Source organism: Setaria italica, chromosome II (assembly GCF_000263155.2).
Source record: "Setaria italica strain Yugu1 chromosome II, Setaria_italica_v2.0, whole genome shotgun sequence".
NCBI lineage: Eukaryota > Viridiplantae > Streptophyta > Magnoliopsida > Poales > Poaceae > Setaria > Setaria italica.
The window spans coordinates 36,096,452-36,121,259 of NC_028451.1; the positions used below are offsets into that span (position 1 = coordinate 36,096,452).

At 50.9% G+C, this 24,808-nt stretch overlaps 3 protein-coding genes across 3 annotated transcripts; 2 read left to right on the plus strand and 1 right to left on the minus strand.

Annotated features, from left to right (window-relative positions):
* Positions 1-9,176: 9,176 nt before the first annotated feature.
* LOC101781816 (chitinase-like protein 1) lies at positions 9,177-11,072 on the plus strand. Its single transcript, XM_004957179.3, has 3 exons — positions 9,177-9,871; positions 9,961-10,117; positions 10,273-11,072. Exons 1-3 carry the CDS (start codon positions 9,469-9,471, stop codon positions 10,700-10,702), a joined length of 990 nt encoding a protein of 329 aa, XP_004957236.1. The 5' UTR covers positions 9,177-9,468; the 3' UTR covers positions 10,703-11,072.
* A 276-nt stretch (positions 11,073-11,348) lies between these two features.
* On the minus strand, positions 11,349-15,522 carry LOC101782218 (methyl-CpG-binding domain-containing protein 2). The gene is made up of 5 exons (XM_004957180.3): positions 15,285-15,522; positions 13,420-13,948; positions 13,021-13,074; positions 12,558-12,727; positions 11,349-11,945 (listed from the first exon to the last, which is right to left on the minus strand). The coding sequence occupies exons 2-5, from the start codon at positions 13,914-13,916 to the stop codon at positions 11,737-11,739; spliced, it is 930 nt and encodes a 309-aa protein (XP_004957237.1). The 5' UTR covers positions 13,917-13,948; positions 15,285-15,522; the 3' UTR covers positions 11,349-11,736.
* Positions 15,523-17,700: 2,178 nt separating this feature from the next.
* LOC101777535 lies at positions 17,701-18,141 on the plus strand. The gene has a single exon (XM_004959523.1). It carries the CDS (start codon positions 17,701-17,703, stop codon positions 18,139-18,141), a length of 441 nt encoding a protein of 146 aa, XP_004959580.1.
* The last annotated feature ends 6,667 nt before the right edge of the window (positions 18,142-24,808 follow it).

Consider the following 24,808-nt stretch of genomic DNA (forward strand, 5'->3'; position numbering starts at 1 on the left):
AGGGCGGGGGCTCGGAGAGGGAAAGCAACGAGGGCCCACCGGGCAGGGACTCGGTTTGGGGGCGTCCCTATCTATCTCATGGAAGATGCGTAAGAGCTTCAACTACAAGTTCATTAAAGCCCATCGGTTCCTATCTACATTACTTCTTCTTCCCCGTCACCTCCACCACGACTTCTCCTTCTCCGCGCCCGACATCTTGCACCACCGCCCCCTCTGTCGCTGCCCCGACCGTCAGCTGTCGCGCTGCCCGCCCACCAAACGCCACGCCGTCTGTCTACCATCCGCCGCTACCACAGCTTCTTCTTCCTCACACCCGACAGCTTCTCCTACCCCCCACCTCCTCTACCGCCCCACCCGCCGCGCCGCCCACCCACCATCCGTCGCCGCCCTTCCGAATTCGGCGTTCCTTATTGAGTGCGGTTATGCATCACAGAAGGCGACAGATCAGCCGATGTCACCTTCTGTTGCTGGCCTGCGGCCTGACTGGTCGGCCGCGTGATGATTACTGAGCTACGCGGGTGAAAGAATCGAGTGTAATAACAGCTCACTAGAGTTGGTGATGTCATCCACATGCAAGGGCGTTCGAAAAGTCATAACTCTTAAACCAGACCTTCAAATCAAATTTTGATTGTACCATTAAATTTTTTATAACAAGATCTTCAAAATAAAACCCCACTTTACTATGTTTGGAGAATAATTTTTAAAAAACGGATTAATTAGTTATGACTACTGCGAACAAATGCTTGAACACCACGAACCAATAACTATTTTCTACGAACAAAAAATTAAACATGTTCTTTGAGTTCATAGATTTTGTTCGATGTGTATGATTGTTTTGTTCCATGGGTTTGTATAATTTGTTCCACGTGTATATGTCTCACAGAATATGCAACCTTGATTAAAAAATGTGAATTAAAAAAATCGTCCAAATATAGTCAAGTAGGATCTTGTTGTAAAGCTTTTATTGTTAGAAGTCCAATAGTGCAATCGGAATTTAATTTTGATGCTCGGTGTAAGATTTATAGTTTTTTTAAGTTCCAAACGGTTTGCACGTGGGATGACATTATCAGTTTTGTCTCTTTTGCATGCATGCACCAGAACAAAACATTAAACATGATGGAAAAAGTATAATGAAAAAAAAACTCAGCATATGAACATTTGTATAGGATAAAAATAAAAATTGACAATGTCTACAACTAAAATTAGATTCCGATTGCACCAATAGATTGCCTACAACATGATCTTTGAAACAAAACCTCACTTGACTATGTCTCGAGACAATTTAATTTTTTAATATGGAATAATTAATATCAGCTACAACGAACACCTTATTGAACATCGCGAACAAATGATTATTTTATGTGAACAAATAATTTAACATGAGGAACAAAATAATAATATACTCTAAACAAAAATAGTTGAAATCACGAAAAATTTGTTGTACAGTACCAAACAATAGAAAATTGAATATCACGAACAAATTAGTACACATTGCCGAACAAATTACATGAATTCATGGAACAAAACAGTTATAGACATCGATTATAAAAATTTGGGAGACAAAAAAGATTTATAAACTTCAAATAAATTATAATAAATTACAGAATAAAAGAATTGTATGCAATGCGAAAATTATTACACAAACTTAAAAAAAGGTATTAGATAGGGAAGGAAAGGAAGGTGAAATGGAAGATTGAAGGAAGTAGAATATAAATAAATTAAAAAATATGCATACAGTTTCTAAACATGAAAATAGAAAAAAATAGAAAAGATCATAATTCTACATGAAATAGAAAGGAACGTTTGAATGAATAATACATAGCATTGCAAATCAGAGAAAGTATATCTATTTGAGGAGTACAAAAGAAAAGATAGTAGAAAAATAGAAGAGAGGTGAAATGAATGGAAAAGGAAAAGGAAACAAAAGTAAAAGAAAAAAAGAGAAAAAACAATCATAGTAGAGTTGTATAAGCTTGCGAAAAAATTATAATATAAAGGAGTCTTCTAGGTTTTGATACAACTAAAAGAAACATAAAAGAAGTATAAAAGAAAAGAAGAAAAAGGAAAAAGAAAGGAAGAAAATATGTTAACTAGATAAGAGAAACAAATAACGGAAAGGAAAAAACGAATGAAAGAAAACACACGGAAGGAAACGAAACAAATAACAGACCGAAAAAAGAAAAAATACAGAAGAAAAAGAAAGCGGAGGTATAGATGTTCATTCGGGCCGCCCGGCCCGGTCTGGCACGGGCCCACCAAGGCCCGTTAAATTTCGTGCTGGGCCGTGCCCGCCCACGGGCCTCACTGGCACCCTAAGCACGGGCTTGAAAGGCCTTTTTCGTGCTGAGCCGACCCATAGAGCACGGCCGAAATCGGGCCCAGCGAGGCACGGCGGGCTCCATGTCACCGCCGGATCCCTCGCCGCGACTGTCCGCTATTCCGGCGGCGGTGGAGGTGCTACGAGGGAGGGAGTCAGGGAGGCGACGCCGGTGGAGTGGATGCCGCTACGGAGGAAGGCGACGGCGGGGGAGGTCGCGAGGGACGGCGACGGTGCTAGCGGAGGGCGGAGGTCGCGAGGGAGGAAGGTGACGGCGGTGCGGGCGGAGGTCGTGAGGGAGGGAGGCGGCGCCGGTGGCGCGCCGCCCGCCCGAGGGGAGGCCGCGGGCGGAGGGGAGGTCGAAAGCTCGGAGCCTCGAATGGGAGGCGACGCAGTCATGGGGTGGAGCCGCGGATGCGGAGCTCGGAAGGGTGGCGCTGTGGCGGCGAGTAGATGAGAATGGTTAGGGTTTGCGCTGGTTGATTTTGTCTGGTAATGGGCCTTAATGGGTCACCTCCTTGCCATCGTACCGAGCCAGGCCGCCCGTCGGGACGAGGCACCGGCCCTTGCTCGGCACGAGGCATCAAACCGAGCCAGCTCGAGCCCGATGAGCTATGGGTCGGGCTGGGCTTGGGATGGGCTAAAAAATCGGGTTTCGTGCCGGGCTATCGTGTTGCAGGCTGCATGGACATCTATAAGCGGAGGCACATCTCCCTCCAAGTGCCAGCTCGCAACAGAAAAAAAGAAACAGCAGGGGCGCATAGCTAATTTGGACTGAAAATAAAAGAGACTAAGTTGGGCCAAATCACAAGCCCACGCATGTAACATCTTCACTTGACGATGTGTTTTTTTGTCGCGTACGCGACATATAGCAGCCCGCTTCCTCGTTGCCCCCACCACCGGCACTGCCCATCGGGTGTCCTTCTCTGCCCAGACGGCGGCGCTCCCGCGCCACCTCACCCTCCGCCGCCGGCCGTACCGCTGCTCCCCGACCTTCTCCTGTAAGGCGGGCGGTCATTAGAGGCCCGTCCCCCAGAAACCCAAAACCTTAAATCACCGCTGCCTCGACCACCACCCACTCATCGCCGAGCCGCTCCGGCCCACATCCCACCCCTCCGTTCCCAAGGCGAGCCGCGCGAGGGCAATAGGGGCGAAGCGTGGCGGCAGGCAGAGAAGGAAGACGAAGAGGATCGGATGGCTATGAGTGCATGCACGAATCTTAAAGCATTTGCGATAACTAGTCTTCCCACCTTGCGGAAGATGGATAGGATTTCCGGGTTTGGGGTGTGCGTGGGTCCATAACCCCCTGCTAACTGTTGGGCCGGACAAGCCCTACTTTCTATTTCATCCAGTCAGTTAGAGATTTTTCACCTTTTGTTTCCCCTTTTCGTGATGTACTAAAATTAAACCTTTTGGGAATGAATCATCCAGTTATTTTTTGGGTCTCAAATAAAAGTATGTGTTCCTGCAAATAGAATTTCATAGAATTTTTGCACGGGTTGTTGGGTTTTGTAGAACACACCACCATTATCGTCTAACTGTGTGTTTGATTACTGGGTTGGAGTGGATCGGAATGGGTTCGACCCCCTTCATCCCGTGTTTAGTTGAAAAATGATGTGGAATAGGTTCGATTCAGATGGGAATATTCCCACTTGATCCGGGTCGAGCAGATTCCTCCAAAATGGAGGGACCGCGCGGACCCAGATGGATGCCATGCGGCTCCGTCTCGCACTCGTCCGCATGCCTCCCTCGGTCGCCGCCGGCGCGCGGGGAGCAGCCGGCGTCGCCGAGCGGGGGAGCAGGGTGGGGCGTGGCACAGAGGCAGGGCGGCGCGCGGAGGTTGGCTGGGGAAAGGGAGGGAGGGGCAGCGGCCGGCACAGGAGGAGGAAGGGAGGGGCGGTGCGCTGCCGGAGTAGGAGAGGGAGGGATGGGCGGTGCGGCGCGGGGAGCGGGGATGGCAAAGGGCCGGCGCGGGGGTGGCCGGTCCGGAGAGGAGGTAGCGCGGGGGCGGCTGGGCCGGGGAGAGGCCGGGGAGGAGGAGGGCTTGCGGGGAGGAGAGGAGGAAGAAGATGGAAGGAAGGGGAAAAAAGAAGAAGAGGATGATAGGTGGACCCCGCGGCTGACAGGTGGGACCCACAACTAACGGTGTTAAAAGGACATCCATCCCAACCTTCTCAACCTCTTCAACCAAACAAAAGACTGGGTCCAACCCATCCCTCCCCATCTCTCTCATCCAAATACGAGTTATGTCCACTTCAACCCACAAAAGTGGGTCACGTCGTGACAAAACCAAATGCATGCTAGCGTGCGTTTGGTTCCAAGATAAAGTGGGATGGGACAGTTCTGACCTAGTTTTGTGGGTTGGGATGATCCTATCTAGTGTTTGGTTGAGGTGGGATGGATCCATCCCTGTTTTTTATTTGGTTGAGGGTTAAGAAATGCAGAATGGATGATACTTGTAACACCGTTAGCAACAGGGTTTAGTGGGCCCCATCTGTCATTTTAGGACCCACGCGTTATCCTCTGCCTTCTGTTTTCTTTCTTATCTTCTTCTCCCCGCTCCTTCTCTCTCCCACCCGAATCCTCCCCGCCGAGCTTCCTCCACCCTCGTCGCCTTCTCTCCCCACCCGGCCGGCCCGCCGCCTCACCAGAGCTGGCCGCCGCCCCGCCTCGCCACCCTCCCCTCAGGCTCTGTCGTGCCGCGCCGCCCCCCTTTCTCCTCCCCATCCGCGCCGCCCCCTTTTCTCCTCCCCATCTGCGCCCGCCCGCCGGAGCAGCTCCGGCGCCCGCCGCCCTGGGGTCCTAGCCGCGTCGCTGGAGCAGCTCCTGGCCCACCCGCCTGGGGTCCTGGCCGCGCCGCCGGAGCACCTCCCATGCCCGCCCGCTGGCCCGCGGAGGAACTCCAGCTCGCGCTGCCGGCGGCACGGCGCGCAGCGGAGTTCTAGCTCACTCGTGGCCAGCGCTCGGGGGGGGGGAGGGGGGGAGTTCCCATGACTGCGCTCCAGCTCGCCAGACGGAAGAAGACGGAGAGAGCGACGAGAAAAAGTGGGATGCCCCTGTCCGCTCGATTCGGAGGGATGGGACGTCCCACATAATGATGGAATATTCCTCTTCGGAGATGACTCCGTTCCACTCATCTCTGAACCAAACATCCTTAAAAATGAGATCGTCCCGTCCCATCCTGTCCTTGAACCAAACGCACTCTAAAGTAACTTCTTCGGGTTCTTCCTGCACGTTTGCTTTACCCTGGAAATCGTTTTCGCCGCATACAGTAAGACTGCAACGTGCCGGTCATTTGGTAGGCTACTTGCCTATTCCCAGCCCATGACGCGTCAGGAGGCTGATCGCTCCATTTGGCTTTGCCGCACTGCACGAACGAACACTTGGAGCGAGCGGCGAGCGGCGAGTGGATGACTGGATCTCTTGTCCGAAAGAGAAAAAGGGGAGGCCGGAATGGGCGGTGGAGGCGCGCTTAATTGTAGGTAGCGCATAGTACGTGTAAAGCGATTAGTCCGACGCCCCTACAGCTCCGAAAGCCCGCCTAATCGCAGCCCCCATCTGACTCGCACAAAAACACGCATGGGCAACGTGCTTTGAAGCAAGCTCTGTCACTCAGCTGCTTCTGCTACAAGTCTATCCATAATTTGTAATTTTGTATAGTGCCCAGCAATGGCTACACGGCTACACCTTCCTTTCCTAGGACCAGGTGTGGGACGAACATTCTGGAGGCTGCCGAAATGGGCGGGGCGGATGGTCGACGACCCTTCATCGCTAAGGCAAGGCAATTCATCGGCGTGTTTCGTGGAATCCTTTTCTTGTCTTTCTGAACTGGTTTCGAGTTATTGTATGAACTGGATGATTCAGAATGCCTAGTTGCTGACCGAGCAAGCAACAGGACAGATCACTGTAGCTTTGTTAGTGCCAACAGTGACGCTTGCGCTTGCAGGCTTGCAGCGACTTCAGACCGGACAGGGAGCAGCGATCCATTCGCGGCAGGCTCGTGATTGGCACATTCGAAGTAATTAACTGCAATTAGATTTGCCCAGCCTGGATTCATCAGCTCTGTGCTGATGCGTCCTCGCAAACCAGCATGGCGCGCGAGCACCAGATGAACCAGTGCGATCCGGTTGTTGGGAGGTCTGGCATGTTTGGTTCGAGGGTTGGAGGGGGTTGGAATGGGTTGGATCCAATTATAGAGGTGTTTGGTTGGAGGGGATTGGACTCAGTTAAGGAAATATTCTCCTCAGATGCACGTTAGATGCATCCGCCTAAAACGAGCGGACGCATCCAACCCACATACACGGCGTCTCCCATCGTTACCGAGAGGAGGAGCAGGCGGGGAGAAGGGAGGGGCGGGTGGCGGCAGCCGGCGCTAGGGAGAAGGGAGGGGTAGGAAGAAAAATGGGACGGGTGGCGGCGGCCAGCGTTGGGGAGAAGGGTGGGCGCACGACGGCCGTGGGTCCCTCACCGAGGGCCGCCCTCACGTTCCCTCACCGAGAGGCCACCGCGGGGGCAGCGTCGCAGGCTCTCGCCGGGGGGCTGCCGTCGCGCACGCCTGGAGGCTACCGCCACATGCCCTCATTGGGGGCCGCCACGCGCCCTCGCCGAGGGCCGCCGCTACGTGCGCGCCACTCCCTCACCACTGGGGCAGCGTGGGGATCCCGGCGGGGGCGGATGGAGCCATCGACAGGGAGCGAAGGTGGGACCGATGGGGGAGGATGAGGCGGGGCTCGGGGGAGGAGAGGTAGGGCTGGCGGGGAAGGATGAGGATGAGGAAGAAGGTAGAAGAAGAAAAATAATACAAGAGAATGATAAGTGGACCCCACAATTTACTGTAGCTAACAGTATTAAGGTGGCATCCATCCTATTCCAGTAATCCTTCCAACCAAATAAAAAACTGGGTTGGATCCATATTTATCAACCAAATATGAGATAGGTTGAACCCAACCCAAAAAAGTGAGTTGGAGCCGACCCAACCCACTTCGTCCCAAAACCAAACACATGCTAAGTATCCCTACCAAGCACCGTCGCACACCTAATTTCGATTTGATTATTCACGTGACAAGCGATCTGTCTTTGAGCTGCGAGCTTGTCGCTTTCAGAAATGGACACACGGAGATTGTTGAACAATGCATGCTTGAAACATTCTAGAAGATTGTGAAGATCTTAAGAGACTAACTTTGCCATGTATAAGGATAAGATAATTGCATGGTAAGAAGGTTCTAGAAAATTGGAGAGAATGCATGAGCTATAGTTGCCATGCTTCATGGTGAAGTGTAGAATACTCTAGAACTAGATATTTTAGCATGGTAAAATATGAGAAACTAGATAAGGATGAGTAGGGTTCTAGAGTTAGGATATTTTGTATGGAAGAGTGTGGAAGTTGCCATATTGCAACACCACAATGATTATGAGCACCTATGAATAGAGGTGCTCCCTTACCTCCTAGCCATACCATAGCATAGAGTGGCATGTGAGCCATAAGTGAAGAGATGGCAAGGTTGCTATGTAGTATAGTGGTATCATGGTAGGGTAGCCACGTAAAAAGTGTAAGAGTGAGTGTTGTATCAAGTTGTGAGTAGGTGAATAAAAAATTTGAGTTCCCTTGTAAAGAGTTGGTCTCCCATATGGGTATCGGTTTGAAAGTCTCCTCAGAGTAGTGTGGGTATAAAGTCCACAGAAGAAGTGGTGTCACACCACTTTGGTGCTACTTCTAGGGAGTCGGTGTTAAGGTTGGAGCGCAGATTTCTCAACATCGATTATTCGAAATGTCTACGACAAGTTAGATATACAGTTACAATGTTCCTTTTGATGCGATACGAGAACAATTGTAGTATCCATTTCAAGAAAATAGAGAATCAACACATTACCCGGTGTTGATTGATTTTCAAATCCTATTGTGGATATCATCAGACTCCTTTTATAAACCGATACATGATGTTGCGAATAAGATTTGATCAAATTTATGAACTTGATCAACAATAAATTTTCAAATACTATTACTTAGTATGGAAACATAAAAGTTAATTTGTTATGTAATACCACAAATTTATTTGATTCTTGAAAGTTTTTTAACAAAAGATAGCGTCAATGGCGTATGCTAAGATCGCATTATACCCAAAACATCAAAAAAACTTTCTATGAACAACATCCTTTATTACCTCAACAAAACTCCAAAACAAACATAATATTTTTTCTACAAGACGTCGAAACAAAAACCATAAAATGCATCACATACCATAAATCATACCATAAATCATCAACTACATTTCAACCATATTTTCCAGGATCATGTAGGAAGATATCACAGGAGGGATAGTTTGGTGCCAGATTGTTACGCATCACGTGTTTTTATTCTAGTGCCAACCGTCTTACCGTGTAATGGAGGAAGAAGGCAAGACAGAGGTATGATAATGTGTTTCCTCCTTTCTTAATTGTAAATAATTTTTTTTTGAAATTTTAGTAGTATAAGAGAAAATATTTTTATAGTATTCTACAATTGTGCCAGCTCCCCTTTAGACAGCTCTTGATTTGATTGTCATAATTAACGATCAGGGTAGACAGTGTTCGGTTGGGTCTTTGATTGGATATTACAGATCACATGTTAATCGCACCACTAGCTAAATTTGAAGATGGAGAGCTTACTTAAATACAACTCTTGAATTTTCGAAAAAAAACCTTGAATTCAAATAAAATGGAACGTTAAACTTCAATCGAGTAATGCCGAACGATTCCTATGCTGTTATTCCGTGTTAACTATTAACGGAAAAGAACGTAAAGCAGAAAATCATTTTTTTTTGCAAAAACAGCGGCGGGCATTTTAGAGCAATACACCGAAAAGCCACATCCTGCGTTGCTGCCTGGCTGGGCGCTTCTTCCCCCTTGACGGCCTCCCGCCACCGACACCCACCACTTCCCCGTCGGCGCATGTGCTGTTGCCACTTCGCTTTCCCCCATCCCTTACCTCACACTCCTTGCCACCGATTAATCTCCTCCCCTCCAACCACCGCGAGATCTCCAGCTACCGCGCCCTCCAACTACATCGCGCGCGCATTCGTCAGATCCAGAATCGAGCCCCCGGCTGAGATCCAGCTAACTCTCTAGCGAGCTTCCGACCGAGCAGCGGGGATCAGAGAGAGAGGTAGAGAAGGATGAAGCGGAAGATGAGGAACAAGATCATCCTGTGGTCGCTGGCCGTGACGGCGGTGGCGGTGCTGGTGGGCGGCACGATTGCGCTGGTGCTGACGGCGGGGACATGGAAGGCCAAGATAAAGAAGTCGCAGGAGAAGATCTGCAACAAGGGGTGGGAGTGCTCCGGGAGCAAGTACTGCTGCAACGACACCATCACCGACTTCTTCAAGGTGTACCAGTTCGAGAACCTCTTCGCCAAGCGCAACACCCCCGTCGCGCACGCCGTCGGCTTCTGGGACTACCAGGCCTTCATCACCGCCGCCGCGCTCTTCGAGCCGCAGGGGTTCTGCACCACCGGCGGCAAGCAGATGCAGATGATGGAGCTCTGCGCCTTCCTCGGGCACGTCGGCGCCAAGACCTCCTGTAAGCAAAAGATTCTCCTCTGCTCTGGTTGCTTGCTCTGCTTCGATTTGGTTCGAGGAGGAGTTGATTGACCGGCGGCGAAATTGCAGGTGGGTATGGCGTGGCGACCGGCGGGCCGACGGCGTGGGGGCTGTGCTACAACCACGAGATGAGTCCCGACCAGACCTACTGTGACAAGACCTATACTCAGTACCCCTGCGTCGAGGGCGCCGAGTACTATGGCCGCGGCGCGATCCCCGTCTACTGGTAATGCTGTCCCCGCTGTTCATGCTCGCATTGAGCTTCCAGTTAACCATTCAAGTTCTCTTGTTTGCCATGGCTCGCCGGATAGCAGTAGAAATTCGCAGCCATGCTCTGGATTTTCGGTAGTCTGATGTGGTTGGTTACCTTAACTCTGTCAGGAACTACAACTATGGCGCAGCGGGCGACGGGATCAAGGCGGACCTGTTGCACCACCCCGAGTACTTGGAACAGAATGCGACGCTCGCATTCATGGCGGCAATGTGGCGATGGATGACGCCGATCAAGAAGAGTCAGCCATCGGCACACGAGGCCTTTGTGGGTACATGGAAGCCCACCAAGAATGACACGCTCAGCAAGCGCCTGCCTGGGTTCGGCGCCACCATGAACATACTCTACGGCGAATCAATCTGTGGCAGGGGATTCATCGACGCCATGAACGTCATCATCTCGCACTACCAGTACTACCTTGACCTCATGGGGGTTGGCCGTGAGCACTCTGGTGACAACCGCGACTGCGCTGAGCAGGCACCGTTCAATCCCTCCAGCAAGCCGGATGACCAACAGCAGCAGCAGCAATCAGGAAGCTAGAAGGGACCCATTACTGCGGCCACACGTGTTGTACACCTGTTCTTGCCATTGTCACTGATCAAGCTTCCTGTGCTACTGTGAGCTACTGATTCTTCAGAATGTGTGGAGCTGCTTTGGATTGATGTTGCTTTGAGTGGCTGATCAGAAGACTTTATGTGCTGTCTATGGGAATTGAGATATTTGTAGTCGTTGTACCATGGTGTCCATAGATAGTCTGTTTTCATTTCCTTGATTTTGTCAGATACAACATACATGTGTTAAAAGAGGATGGTTCAGACTGAAACATACAAGGCTTTTCTGAACTTCTGTATTCCTGCTACGAAACATGTTTAAAGAGGATTCAATTGAACATACGTTGACTTTCTCCCAACTTTCGGTCTATCTGATATCATTAATTTGTTACATTTCCTGAATTTGAGTCACCATGCTCATGACATTTCTAGACAGAATTATTCTCAGGTGTCCCTTTCCGTTTATGTTAATTCATTAAACAACAAAACACAGCAACTGAAAGAGGAGGAAATGTGTCATGTTTCTACGTGATTGTTATGTGCTAAAGATAGGATCACACCGCCGAATCAGAAACGTTTTAAGAAATGCAATAGCACTGGCATTGACATTTCACCACCACTGCTGCTGGTCCATCTAACAAAAAGAACATGAGATTAAAATCTGACATTCAGCAGAACTAGGTCGCTACGACAGTTCATCTTACACAAAGAAAGATCGTGAAAAACACTAATCTTACATAAGTTGGTTCTCCTAGCTAAGTACATGGTAACAAACATACTTATCCGCAGGAGTTCCATACGGCTCTCAACTCTGATACAAACATTTCGTTAAGCTGCTGCCCCCAAAGTGTCGGATTTCAGGTCAGCCAGCCTCTGTGCTTTTAACTACATGTAAGGCTAGTGTGGCCTCACAAAACAGAGAAACCGACTCCCAAGTGCAATGGAAAGCAAATAGAGGGGAAGCGGGCCCGTAAAACCATGAAAGGGGGCAGTTGGCATTACAACATCAGCCACTAATACTTTTCAGGTAGATGTGTCTCCGTTCTGAGCATCCTCCAACTTTGGTTTCAGTTCATCAGAGAGATGGTTTGACTCTTCTGACAAAGAACTTCCTGTTTTTCTCTTCCGGGTTAGCTCTATCTCTTCTGATCCAATTGTCTCATCAGCGTGAGAAGCTTCTTCGCTAGCATCCCCCTCATGTGCTGTAGGAACTGCCCAGGATATGGGGTTCACTGAAATGAAAAGTTCAAATGTGGAATCAGAAAATTATAATGAGTCTAGCCGTGCACATACTACAACAAACAGCAACCAATTGACAGAGCTAATTAGGCTTTTTATTAAAATGCGGAAGAGAACTTGCTGCATAAGTTAACACTTAACAGTAAGTAACCATGATGAGCAATGGTTTGACGTGAAGAATGTAGGCCTGTTAGCATCTACAATAGAGATCCCAGGATATTACTGGGCAATTTGCAGTGAAAACATAGTCAACATATGTAGTTAGCAAGACTGTTTGGATAGTTTTGGGTGGAAACAGTTTTCCCAAAAAATCCCCACCACCGAAATAGCCCCACAAGAAATTCATTTTGAATTCTTATGTACCACAACACCATTCCAACAGGTTAAATAAATTTACTACTCCCATATATAATCAGGGATCCAATCTGCTTAAGTAGTCCGGAACCCAGATAGCTACAATTGTATATTTTCCAAACCTCTGCTAGTCTGCCCATATATTTGAGGCCATATCATTCATGATTTCATATGGAAAACTTTATCTAAGAGTAATAGTCATGCACTATATTGGCAAGTTATTATTAGTTTGTCGATACACAATTACGGACCTTCTTCTGGTTGAAAAGACTTGGAAATGACTGTACTTGCTTCATCACTTGGATTTACCAACTTCGGTTTCTTTTTGACATAGTCCTGCCGCAGAGGTCTAGGTATCTGGAATGAAAACTGAGCTAAAGTTACACCCTGTGCAACATACTCCGGATTCTCTTGGAGGAACCTGCCAAAGACATGGAGACTTTAAGACAGACAGGTGGATATATGTAAAAAATTCAGAAATAATAAATAACTGATGCAGTGCATAACTGATATAATTAACATCCGCATACTAATCATTTGAGATATCTACTCATAAAAACTATAAAAAAACAAACAATATTTGTTGTGTAAGTTCTGCATCAAGAATTCAAGATGTTGCAACTTTTCACAATGCAATTTCAGGAAAAATCTAAAGCTCAGTGGATAAAGAATGGCATTCGAGGATGTATTGAAGAAACAACTAGAATGGCGTACCTATCAATTTCAACCAGAGACCTTAGCTTCCTTCCAGTAGGAGAGGTATAGTACCTGAAAACAAATTGAAGGTTGCGCAAACTATCAAGTTCAGAAAATGCAGTAAGAAATATATAACTTTGTATGTTCCACATGTAACGAATTGTACCAACAATACTGCAGGCATGCATGTAGAACTTTTCCTATCTCCATGATATTTTGGAGAACATTTTAGAAAAATCATAATGTCCCAACCAAAATGCAAGCACAAGTAAATGTAAGCACCTATGTTTTGGGTTGTTTTCTAACTGATGATGATTTGAAAGGAAAGATGGGAGCCAATAAAAATTGGAACTAAATTGCCTTGCAAAAGAGAATAAGATCAGAGCAATTCAGTACTGAGAGAAAAGCATTACTTACACATCAGCAAATTTGGTGCCCCCTTCACCCCTTATCCTGATCTGCCTTTCCCATCCAGGAGGGGGCTGTGCAATATTGGGTTTGTCAATAGCCCAAAGCCTGCTTCCATCCTGAGATATATCTTCTGGGTCATTGCATGTTACATTGGGTCTCCACTCACGAGCTCGTTTGCATACAAAAGGTTCCTGTATAATGCGTTCACGAATTTCTTCATACTTCTGTTTTGTTGGAATAAGTCTCCATTTGAAACATTTAGCACATTGGACTGTGAATGCCCCAATAGATGGCGATATCCCCCTTGTTATGACTGATTTCTGCGAGCGGTTTTCTCCTAGTTCGTCCTGCTCTTTATCTCCTGCTTCATGGTTGAAAACGACCATTTGATTTGATGCGCTTTCAGAAGAAAAGTCATCATTTTCAAATCGGGGGCCATTAATATCAGAGGGCACAACAACCCGACTCTTCTTTGATGATTGAGGAGATTTAGAACTTTCCATAGGTTTTGTGCAAATTGTTAGAACCTAGGTACCTGCAGTTGGTAAATGTTAGAATTCCATGCTATGAACAGAAGAATGGTTCCCATGTCAAAAATGCACACATCATGTAAACAACATGAGATGCCCAATTCACTATGAATATGGCTAGAAAATTGTAGCACAGAATTAACAACAATATACAGCTGAGTGCAAGCAATAAAAAGAAAATAATCTGAACATAAATAAAGATGAATGAGGCATCATTACTTATTTATTCTTTCGCGAGTGATGCCAACTATAGTCAATTCATTTAGATGATAATGCACTTTCAATTTCTGTCCCTTATTGCTATGCAAAATCAGCAGTAGCTCTGAAAGATTTTTGAGATGCTTTGGACTCAGAATATACATTCAACAACCCTAATCTGATGGTCTAAAATGAGAGACGCATATTTGGTCGATACTAGCTGTGGGACAAATACCAATGCAAAAAAAAGGAAATGAAAGGTTATATATGTAATACAGGAGGAGTTCTTTACTTAATTTCCTTTTAGTTAGGTGGCCTGAATTATAATAGGAGTTACATCTAGGACTCAAAAAGCTCAAATATTGCATGAATAATAGCAGTATGATGCAAGATATCCTGGTCTGCATAAGCAAACCAACCAACTTGATTAAAATTAGGCAATAAAGGCTTATACTACCTCATAGGCAAGAATAGCTAGAACAATCTTTCAGAACAAGTTACAAACTGTTTGTATGGCACAGATTCAAGAAGAATCCCTGAATTCAGATTAATGAGCTTTAAGGTGCAGTTGTGATTGCTTATTTTATGCTCCAATGAAAAAGAGACTGTTATGTGTAACATAATGCACACAAGATAAAGCTGCATATTCCTCGTTAAACATTCCACTCTATGGATTCTCAATTGTCGACCCAATACAACAAGCAGATCTCAGCACCAGGAACACATCTCAATGGTTGGCCTAGCCTAACACAAACCATTAGATCAAAGAACATAAACAAACTCGAACAGTAACCTATCCACCCGCAAATTATTCCATAGGAATGTCAAGATGAAATTTAGAGACGACAGAAGAGTCTGCAAAAAACCCTATGCACAGAGCCAGGGTTAATGCGGGCATGGCAATTTAGAAAATGAACAGCACCCGTGCCTAAGGCAGATCGATCTTGCGCACTGAAGAACCTAATTAAACCATGCGTGGATGAATTAGACTGCCACGCAGACGCAGCAAGCAAATGGCACCCGGTTGAACAGAGAGATAGTGGATGATTTGGATGCAATTGCTCTCACTCACAGCAAAGAGGTGGTTTCCCTAGAACAAAGTAATCTCCAGACCAACCCGTCCAGCTAGCCGAGGTCACTCACCAGCGAGCGAAGAAACCGATTCGAGCCCGGACGGATCTCCTCCCCGCGCCGGCCCAGTGTCTAGGATGCGAGCATGCGGGCGGCCCCGAACGGCGGCCTCGGAAGAGATGGAGAGGACGAGGGCTGAGGCTTGGGGCTGGGGCTGGGGCTGGGGCTGGGGCCGGGGAGCTCCGGCGAAGAACGGCGGGTTTACTGCGGAGGGGAGGGGTTCGGGGGTGGGGGATTTGGGGGTACTCGCGTTCTCCGCCCGGACGGTGCCCCCAATCAGGTCTCGGTCCGAATGGGAGGAAGCCCGTGCAGTGCGCCCGCGGCCTGGTCCTCGCTGACGGCAGGAGCCACTGCTAGGGAGCTACTGCTACGGCAGTGGCCGATTCGTTACCGTCCGATCACGATAGGACGACCGCTCTCTTCACCGCCGTCGTCAATACTCTCTCCATTTAAGTTCGTAAGCAGTGAATCTGAGCAAAATAGACCCAGCCCGACGACCTGACCCGAATAATAAAATAAATTAAATCCACTAGAAAATTATGGGCGGGCTGGTCCGAGCTCGAGCCCAGCACGATTTTGTTGGTCCGATGGAGTTAATGTTGGGTTGGGTGGAGATTTTGGGCTCGAAAAAAACTAGCTTTTTGCCGGCCCGACTCGGCTATTTGCTTACATCTATTAATATACGATCTTTTAAATAAAACTTTGGCTATTCATTTATCTTATATTATATTATTTACGTTTATAAACTTATAACTATTGTAGAGGTACATTATAATAATAAAAAAGTAATAGTTAAATTATTATCAAATATTGTAAAGTTTAAATCTTGATATGCATGTACACATAAATAAAAATGTATGGAGTAATAAAAATGGAGGGAGTAATAAATAAAAATAACATTGTAATCTTAATTTTTATTTACACCTTATAAATACAAATGGAGGGAGTAATAAATATTGGGGAGTTTTCTTTCTGTCCGAATTTCTTCAAATCTATCTTTTTTATTGGAAAGCTATGTTTTTTCTTAAAAAATTGCACGGAGCTATTAAGCACCCAGAAGTCCCCCATCAAATATTCCACGGTAATTGTCGGATTTAGTGACCGACAGTCTATCAGGAGGTTACCCAGGTGATAGATTTGTAGGCGGGGGAGATCACAAGATCAAGAGCTTGAATGGTAACATAAGGGCGCAAGGTTTAGACAAGTTCGGACATCCGGAGAGTAATACCCTACGTCCTATGTTCTGGTGGATTGTATTGCTGGTATGGGATGCGAAGAGTTGATGTGCATTGGGTTGAGGCGAATACGAGGCTCTCGTCAATGGGCTCCGCATCGCCATCGAGCTGGGCATCCGATAGCTTGACATCCGAGGCGACTCGCAGCTAGTCGTCGACCAAGTCATGAAGGAGTCAAGCTGTCACGACCCCAAGATGACGGCGTACTGCCACGCAATCCGCCAGCTCGAGGACAAGTTCGACGGTCTCGAGCTCAACCACGTCGCAAGACACTTCAACGAGGCAGCCGACGAACTGGAAAAGGCAGCATCCGACCGGAGGCCAGTCCCCGCCGGCGTCTTTGTTAGTAACTTGCATAAGCCCTCGGTCCGCTATGAAGAACCGGGAGAGGCCGGCAACGACCCACCTATCCCGGATCCAGAGGCTGCCCCCTCCGACCCCAAGGTTATGGAGATTGACGCAAAACTGGCAAATAGGCCGGACCCTCTGCCTGACTGGAGAGCTTCGTACCTTGACTACCTCATCCGCGAGTCACTCCCGACGGACAAGACGGAAGCGCGGAGGATTGCCCGTCGTGCCGAGTCCTTCATCATCATCGACCGAGAGCTCTACAAGAGAAGTCATACTGGGATCCTACAACGCTGCATCCCTTCCGAGCAAGGAAGGTCGCTGCTCCATGACATCCACGTCGGGGCCTGGGTCACCATGCCGCACCAAGAACCCTCATTGGGAATGCTTTCTGACAAGGCTTCTACTAGCCAACGGCGATCGCCGATGCCACCAGCGTGGTACGCACCATCAAGGGATGCCAATTCTACACCCGGCAGACTCGTCTGCCTGCCCAAGCACTCCAGACCATCCCCATCACATGGCCCTTCGCGGTTTGGGGTCTGGACCTTGTCGGGCCCTTCAAGAAAGCGCCCGACGGCTTCATCCACCTACTCGTCGCCGTCAACATATTCACGAAGTGGATCGAGGCTCGACCGATCGCGCAGATCAAATCCGAGTAAGCGGTGCAATTCTTTACCGACATCACTCATCGCTTTGGAATCCCCAACTCCATCATCACGGACAACAGCACGTAGTTCACCGGGAAAAAATTGCTCAATTTCTACGACGATCACCACATCCGTGTGGACTGGTCGGTCGTGGCACATCCCCGTACGAACGGACAAGTTGAGCGGGCTAACGGCATGATACTCCAGGGTCTCAAGCCACGGATCTTCAACCGCCTCAACAAGTTCGACGGCCGATGGGTTGCGGAACTCCCCGCGGTCCTATGGAGCCTGAGGATGACCCCCAGCAACGCAACCGGCTTCACCCCTTTCTTCATGATCTATGGGTCCGAGGTGATCCTCCCCACCAACTTGGAGTATGGGTCACCGAGGGTCAGGGCGTACGACGAACAAGGGAACCAAACATCCCTCACGAACGCGCAAGACCAGCTAGACGAAGCACGAGACATGGCCCTGCTACACTTGGGCAAGTACCAACAAGCCTTGCAACGGTACCACAGCCGTAAGGTACGAGGCCGGGCCCTCAACGTCGGCGACTTGGTGCTCCGCCTCATCCAGAGCAACAAGGGTCGGCACAAGCTGACCCCGCCGTGGGAAGGTTCGTTTGTCGTTGCGTAAGTACTGCGACCAGGCACGTACAAACTAGCGACCCCCGACGGGCAAATCCTCACCAACGCTTGGAACATTCAACAGCTAAGTCACTTCTACCCCTAGTTGTCATTTCTAAAGTTATGTATAAACTTCTACTATTTGTTTGTGGAAAAAGTTGTTTCGGGTCGCTTTCGCTAAAGTTTTTTTCCAAGCTTAGGGATATCCGACCCTGGCTCTCGCCTAGGGTCGAATATCCCTCGGGGGGCTGTCAAGGGCTCTGGCTCAAGACACTTGGCGTCTTCTCAAAACACCACTTTTTTCCAAACTGACCCTCTTCCTAAACGTTTGGGCGCGGGAGGAGAAGAGTGTGCGAACGACGCTCAGGCAAGACCGATCAGACTGCGAGAAACCTACACCTCCGACGGCTACGGTGCCTTTGCTCATTGGTGCTTCCCGACCTGTCCGACTCGCATTTTGATCTTTCCGAACCCATAACATAGAAAGAGGATCGAAAACCTTTTTCGAAAACTGTATAAACAAAAAGGCTTCTCTAGCCATCGCAAAAACAAGATTAAGTTTACTTAATTCATTACATTTTTTGGGGGCACCTTTGCCCGATACAGCATCTCAAGGACACTCAGGCAGGACAGCCTCCTCCTCCAAGAGCCACGCCAAGGCCTGCGCGGGAGCAGCCACCGACGCGTCGACCTCGTCTAGCTCGGCTTCAGTATAGCTGGAGGCGTAGCCCTCGCTCATCAGCTGGAAGTTGAGGCCGGCTGTAACGACCGACCCCTAAACCTTCCCAGTTAATCTTGATCGGAGTCCTTGACCTCAGTTATCTGTTTTGCTTAACCGTGCATGAGTGCTCAGTCTTCCGCCGGTCCCGACCCCTGAATCCGACCCCTTCCCGCTTCGTTCCTCTTCCAACCCCGGCGAGTTCGGCTCACCGTCGGATCCTGCTAATCTGCCTCACTCGTCCGATCTATCCACCGGTGGACCCGTGAGATCTTTTCCAGATCCTCCGCGACAGCCGCACTCGAGTTGCATGGCCGCTTCAGAGTCTTCCTGCCGCGTGGCTCGTCTTCTCCGACGCCTGCCGCTCAGTTTTGTCTCTGGCCAGCGACCGAGTGGGTTCCCGCGCCCTTTTTCCCCAATGGCAGCGGAAGCCCTCTGCACCCCTTTCTGCAGAGCCTCGCCTCCCGCGCCCATCATCACGCCACCAGACCCTGGCCCCAGAGCCCGATGTCGCCCGTCTTTTCCGTCCCTTCAGCCACAGTTGCGCCGCCCGGTCGTCGCTACACGACGATTCCTCCACCGCCAACCCCGACCGCGGCTGCGACAGTTCCTTTCCCCGCTCTGTCAGAAGCCGCCCGACAATCTATTGTTCCGCGCTCTCCCCCGCGCCCGTGTCCGCCTGTCTTCTCACCTGTGCGCCCTCGATTCTAGCACCGTTAAACCGGTCGCTTCTATCACCTCTTCCGCACGACGACGCCCGCTTTCCGCCAAATCCCAACCACCGGTCTACCCGCGCCTACGCCGCCCTGACGGCAGAGCGCAATGATCGCTGGCGTCACCCTCGGAGTCCTGCAGCACCGCCCTCCTTGCTCAATCGCCGCCACGGCAGAGCACTCCATTGCTTCTCCCCGGCCTTCGCGCCGCTCCCCTTCTCTCTCTCCGCGCCGTTTCCGTTCCTCTGCTACAGCAGCTATAAAAGGAATGCCCCCGTCGCCGGAGTTCCCTCCGCCCTTGTTGCCTTCAGCTTTCTCTAGCTCCCTGCTCAAGCTCCTAGCGCCACCCACCCAGTTCTTGAGGAGTTCTTCTCTCAGTTCTCTCTCAGTTTTCTCCAATTCACCCAGCAGCTTGCTCCTCCGTGCTGCGTAAAAGCTCTCTTGTGATCAGCAAGAAGCGCCGCCGCCGCCGTAGCTTCCCGGTCTTAGCCGTTGTTCAAGCTTTAGTTCCTCCGCCCAAGTCTGCTTCTTCCCGACCCTAAGCTTTCCTTCCAGGAAGAAAGTGAGTTGCCGACCCTAGTCCGCCTCGCCCGACCCCTCCTATCCGCCCGACCCCAGTTCCGTCTCGCCCGACCCTGTCTGTTCCGCCGACCCTTATCCGCCTCGCCCGAGGGCTTGGCTATGATCTATTTCTTCAACTCGAGGGTGTATGTGTAAAACGTGGGAACCCTTCAGCGCTTGCGTCTAAGGACCCCTAGTTCTCACATCCTCTAGTTCAAAGATCAGACCACTAGTTCCTTCCTACCCTTACCTTTTAATCATCATCAGCTCTCTCGAACCACCATAACCTCCTGCTCTTTGTCGCAAGTTTCTGGGCTCAGGCGAGCCAGTGTTGCTGTTGAACTGACCGTCTAAGCTAACCCTTGCATTGCATTCGTGTAGAGCTGCACCTCGCCGACGGTTTCTACGAGCTTCACCCGGCGCTAGAAGAAGAAGCTGTAGCCGAGCTCCTGCCCTTCGAAGCCGAAGTCGCCCCCGAAGCCGAGCAGTTCCCGCCCTCCTTGCTTGAAGGCAAGCCCCGGTTGCATGAAAGTCCTATGTGTTTTACCAGACTTGCGCATGCCTTCTGTAACATGCTTGTGCATTTACGTATAGGAGTTGTGTGAAACCCTAGATGCATGACTTAGGTAACCATTGATATGAGCACTAGCTGTTGGACCGAGTAGCTGCATTGCTTAACTAGGAGACGGTAAAAGTCGAGTGATCTCCTGTCACTCGCGAGTTGTAGGAGTTGCATGATTTACTCTCCTGTTATAACTATAAGGACGATGGACGGGGCAGGGTTTTGGTAACTTTTTGGTGGTCGGATGGTCGCCCCGTCTGTCTATGAAATCTTGCTAAGGCCCGACAGTGGTGGTGTTCGTGATCAAGTGTTTGAAAGTACTAGCCTCATACTTAGTATGGGATGAGGAAGCCTAGTACCGGATTGAACCTAGACGTGAGCGGTCGCCCCATTGTTCTTGGAACGGAGTTTCCCCTGCTGGTTGTCGCACGTGGTGGCAAGCGTGGTCGCAGGACGGCAGAGGCCGGGTCTGTGGAACCTTGCACCAAAGGAAATGGGCCCGACACGGGTTAGGGGATTGATGGGGAAGGCCGACACAGGAAGCGACCTCCGGGTGCGCGGATGTCGTGAGGCTAGGTTCACCATGCATGGTTAAAGAACTCGAATCGATCCGTCTGCCTCTCACAGCTTGAGATTGCTTGATCGCTATGTCACCCTGAGTAAATGAGGAATCTGATGATGGCAATGTTGTTGTTATATCTACACATCTTGTTTGGCTCTATGATTGCTTAGAATAGGTTGCACAACCTAGATTGGTAAATGAACCTAGAACCGGAGCTAAAACTTGAATTAAGGTTACTAGTGCTTTTGGCAAACAAACCCCTCAGCCAAACAGCTTGCATGTCTAGAAGGAGGAGTAGTCTTTACTCCTTTCGGTTAAGTCTTGTTGAGCTTAGTAGCTCAGCCTTGTTGTGGCTTCTGTTTTCAGGTGAAGTTGCCGCGTCCGACCCCTCTCTGGTTGGTGCTTGGCCGCCCCAGCTCCCGCCAGGCTGGACGGTCGAGTGGGACCCCTCCTCGGACGGCGAGGAGAGGACTCAGTGATGTTCTGGTTGGCCTCGCCCAGACATCCGACCCCGACGAAGTCTTCCGCTAGTGTTTTCTCTGTCGTTTTCTTTGAATTTTGTAAAACTCTGATGTTGGATTTTATGGTTGAACTAAAATGGGTAAAACCTGTTTAACTCAGTGGACTTGTTGTATTCTCTGTAACCACTCACCTTCGTGTGGGTTTGCTAAACTCGATCCTGTTCAAGTGGTTAAATCGGATGAAATCCGACGGCACTTCGTGTTAGCTCGGTTTAGGCAGGAACGTCGCATGTTAGGCGGCTTAACCCTGCTTAATCAAGCTAATCCGAGGTGGTTCCGCCACAGCGGCGTAGTGGGAGCTGAAGACGCCAAAGGCCTGCTTCACGCTGATGCGGAGCGCGTCCCGAGCAACCTTGCGCGCCCGCCGGTACGTCCCGAGGACACGAGCCGCCAGCGAGCTCGTCCCCTCCTCCTGGACGACTCCAAGGTCTTCACAGACCATACCAACGGCGCTCCGCAGGTTGGCGAGCTCGACGTGCTCCTCATCAGCGGCGGCTCTCAACCGGGCAAGGTCGCCATCAAGGCCTGCTGAAACCACAAGAAAAAATCAGGACTAGCGGTACGCGCCGGGACAAGCAAGAGGAAAAAGGACGATGAAGTCCTTACCATCAGCGCGAGCTTGCTGCTCACATTCCCGGACAAGCCCTTGGGACACCGCGGCCTGAAGCCCCTGCACTTGTCCCCCGGAGCTGGCTGACCTCTTCCACAAGATCGGCCGCCACCCGCTCGGCCTCGACCTTCCGACCCGCCTCGACGTCGCGCTCCTGCCGAGCCGCATCACGCTCTTGGCAAGCCGCGTCGCGCTCCTGCCGAGCCGTGTGGCGCTCGCGCCGAATGCGCTCGACAGTCTTCTGAAGGGCTCCGTGCTTCTTCTTAACCCGGGCGAGCTCCTCGGCGTCTTGGCGGGCTTTCTCGGTGGTAACCCGGAGCTTGTCCTTCACCCTCCTAGCGCCCGCCTGCGCCTCCTTCTCCTGCGTGCACAGGTGAGCCACCGTCTCACCAAGGGTGGTGACAGCCTGGGGGGCAGCGGCGAGCTGTCCAGTTAGCTCCCCGTTCCGCCGCACCTCCTCGAAAAGGCATTCCCAGACCCCCCTCTCGCATCGGAGGAACTCGAACTTCCTCCGGCTGCAGTCCCTGAGGGCTTGCAGGACGATCTGTGCTTGAAACTCGTTTGGAGAAAAAGGAGCAGAGAAGGGAAAAATGACCGCCGAAAAGAACACCATACCTGACCGGCAGGGGCGACAACGTCATGCAGCCTTCCCACCGCAGAGGATAGGGCGGCATGAACGTCTTTGAGCCCTCCCTGCACCTCCAGCCACCTCTCCTGCTCCCCGACGTCATCAAGGACGAAGAGGGGCTCCTCCGGGTCTCCACGGGGGGCCCAACGCACGGTTGGTCCTCCCCACGCGTTGGGATCACGCCCAGACCTGACGATGGCGCGGGAGGACTCCCCAACAAACGTCGATGGCCTCTCGACCGATGCAGACGGTCCTTCCGGAGTGGGCACCACCGCCTCTGTCTCCGCCGCCGGGGTAGGTGCCGCCGTCTCCACCTCCAGCGCCAGAGTAGACGCCGCCGTCACCTCTACCACCATCGCCTCCGTCTCCACGCCCGGCGTCTCAGGTACGGACGCCTCCCCTACCGGCTCTTCCTCCGCCACATCATCAATGAATATCACCTCGGTGGATGGAGGAATCCGAGGGGCAACATCCTCTCCCGCGGAGTCAGCTGCAAGGGCGGAAGAGGAAGAAGGGGCGGCCACCTGCTCTGCACTCGACCCTGGCGTCCTCTCCTCGGTCGCCGCCTCGGATGCCGCCTCCAAGTGGGCACCACGGCCTCACCAACAGCGCCGCCGCCCGCCTCCGGCAGAGCCCTGGTTGGTCCCACAGAGGCGGCCGACAACCTGAGCGCTTTCTTCGGCGCTAGCGGCGGGATGACACCACGCGTAACGTTGCAAGACGACGACAGCTCATCAACGCGAGATTGACTCATCACCAAAAAACGAAAAAGGCACACACGGATCCTCCGCTTACCTCACCGTGGTACGGGGATGGCGAGCGCGCTTCAACTCCGGCGTGCCAAAGCCCGACGCCGACCCCAAGACGTCAGATAGCAGCCGCTTGCCGCTATCCCTCTGCTCGTGCAACACAGGCAGAGGAATGGGGGTCGGCCCCACTGACTCCTGAGACATGCCCCTCGCCGACTCCTGGGGCGCGGCTTCCAGGTCCCGCGGGGTTGGGCCCTGGACGGCTGACACGCTCGGCGCACCCTCCGCGGCCGATTGAGGGGGCGGCTCCCGGATGACAAGCGGGCCTAGCGCGAAGGCCAGTACATAGTCCTCAGCAGTGAGCTGGTCCCCGACCACGCCGCTCTTAGGCTCTTCCGCGATCAACTGGTCGAGCCGGTCGGACCCCTTCTCGTTGTTGTCATCATCCTCATCATCATCAGCATCATCATTCTCATCCGACGTCGCACTTGGGCCCCTCCGCTACCTTTGCAAGTCCGCCATGGCCTTCTTCTTCTTCCTCGCCGCCTCCTAGTCCTTCCTCCTCTTTTGCGCTTCGGCGGCGAGGCGGTTCCGCATCCTCCGCTCCGCGTCCTCTGGCAACAGTGGCTGGGAGCGTACGGCGAGGTTTAAATTGCCCTGCAGATTTAAAAACCCTGCGTCAAGACGACAAACTAGGGAAATGCAGGAAAAAAGAACGAGAATGCGAGTTTCTCACCAGCTCGATGAAGTCCTCATCCGGATGCATCGGAGGGTGCCCCGGCACCGAGAACACGACATCCTTGTCGCCCAACACCTCCCGGACACGCTGCTCGATCTCGGCATCGGCAATCTCCTCTGTCGAGAGGACGGTGCCGTCGGTCGGCGCTCCGGGAACCATCTCGTCGAGCGAGCGGGCCCGCAGCATCAACGGCGCCACCCTCCGGCCATGGTACACCCCGACGACCCCGGCCCCGGTCAGGCCATGGTTCTTCAGACGGTTGATGGCCTGGAGGAGCTCCCGGATCTGCTTCTTCTCCTTCTCGACAGGGCCGT

Bases quoted from the DNA above. Each gene is read 5' to 3' on its own strand.
- LOC101781816 (XM_004957179.3), top strand. From the start codon at position 9,469: ATGAAGCGGAAGATGAGGAACAAGATCATCCTGTGGTCGCTGGCCGTG. The intron at 9,872-9,960 runs GTAAGCAAAAGA...GCGAAATTGCAG, and splicing joins CGTCGGCGCCAAGACCTCCT to GTGGGTATGGCGTGGCGACC. The intron at 10,118-10,272 runs GTAATGCTGTCC...TAACTCTGTCAG, and splicing joins GGCGCGATCCCCGTCTACTG to GAACTACAACTATGGCGCAG.
- LOC101777535 (XM_004959523.1), top strand. From the start codon at position 17,701: ATGATACTCCAGGGTCTCAAGCCACGGATCTTCAACCGCCTCAACAAG.
- LOC101782218 (XM_004957180.3), bottom strand. From the start codon at position 13,916: ATGGAAAGTTCTAAATCTCCTCAATCATCAAAGAAGAGTCGGGTTGTT. The intron at 12,728-13,020 runs GTACGCCATTCT...TGTCTTTGGCAG, and splicing joins TCTCTGGTTGAAATTGATAG to GTTCCTCCAAGAGAATCCGG. The intron at 11,946-12,557 runs GTCCGTAATTGT...TTTTCATTTCAG, and splicing joins GTCTTTTCAACCAGAAGAAG to TGAACCCCATATCCTGGGCA.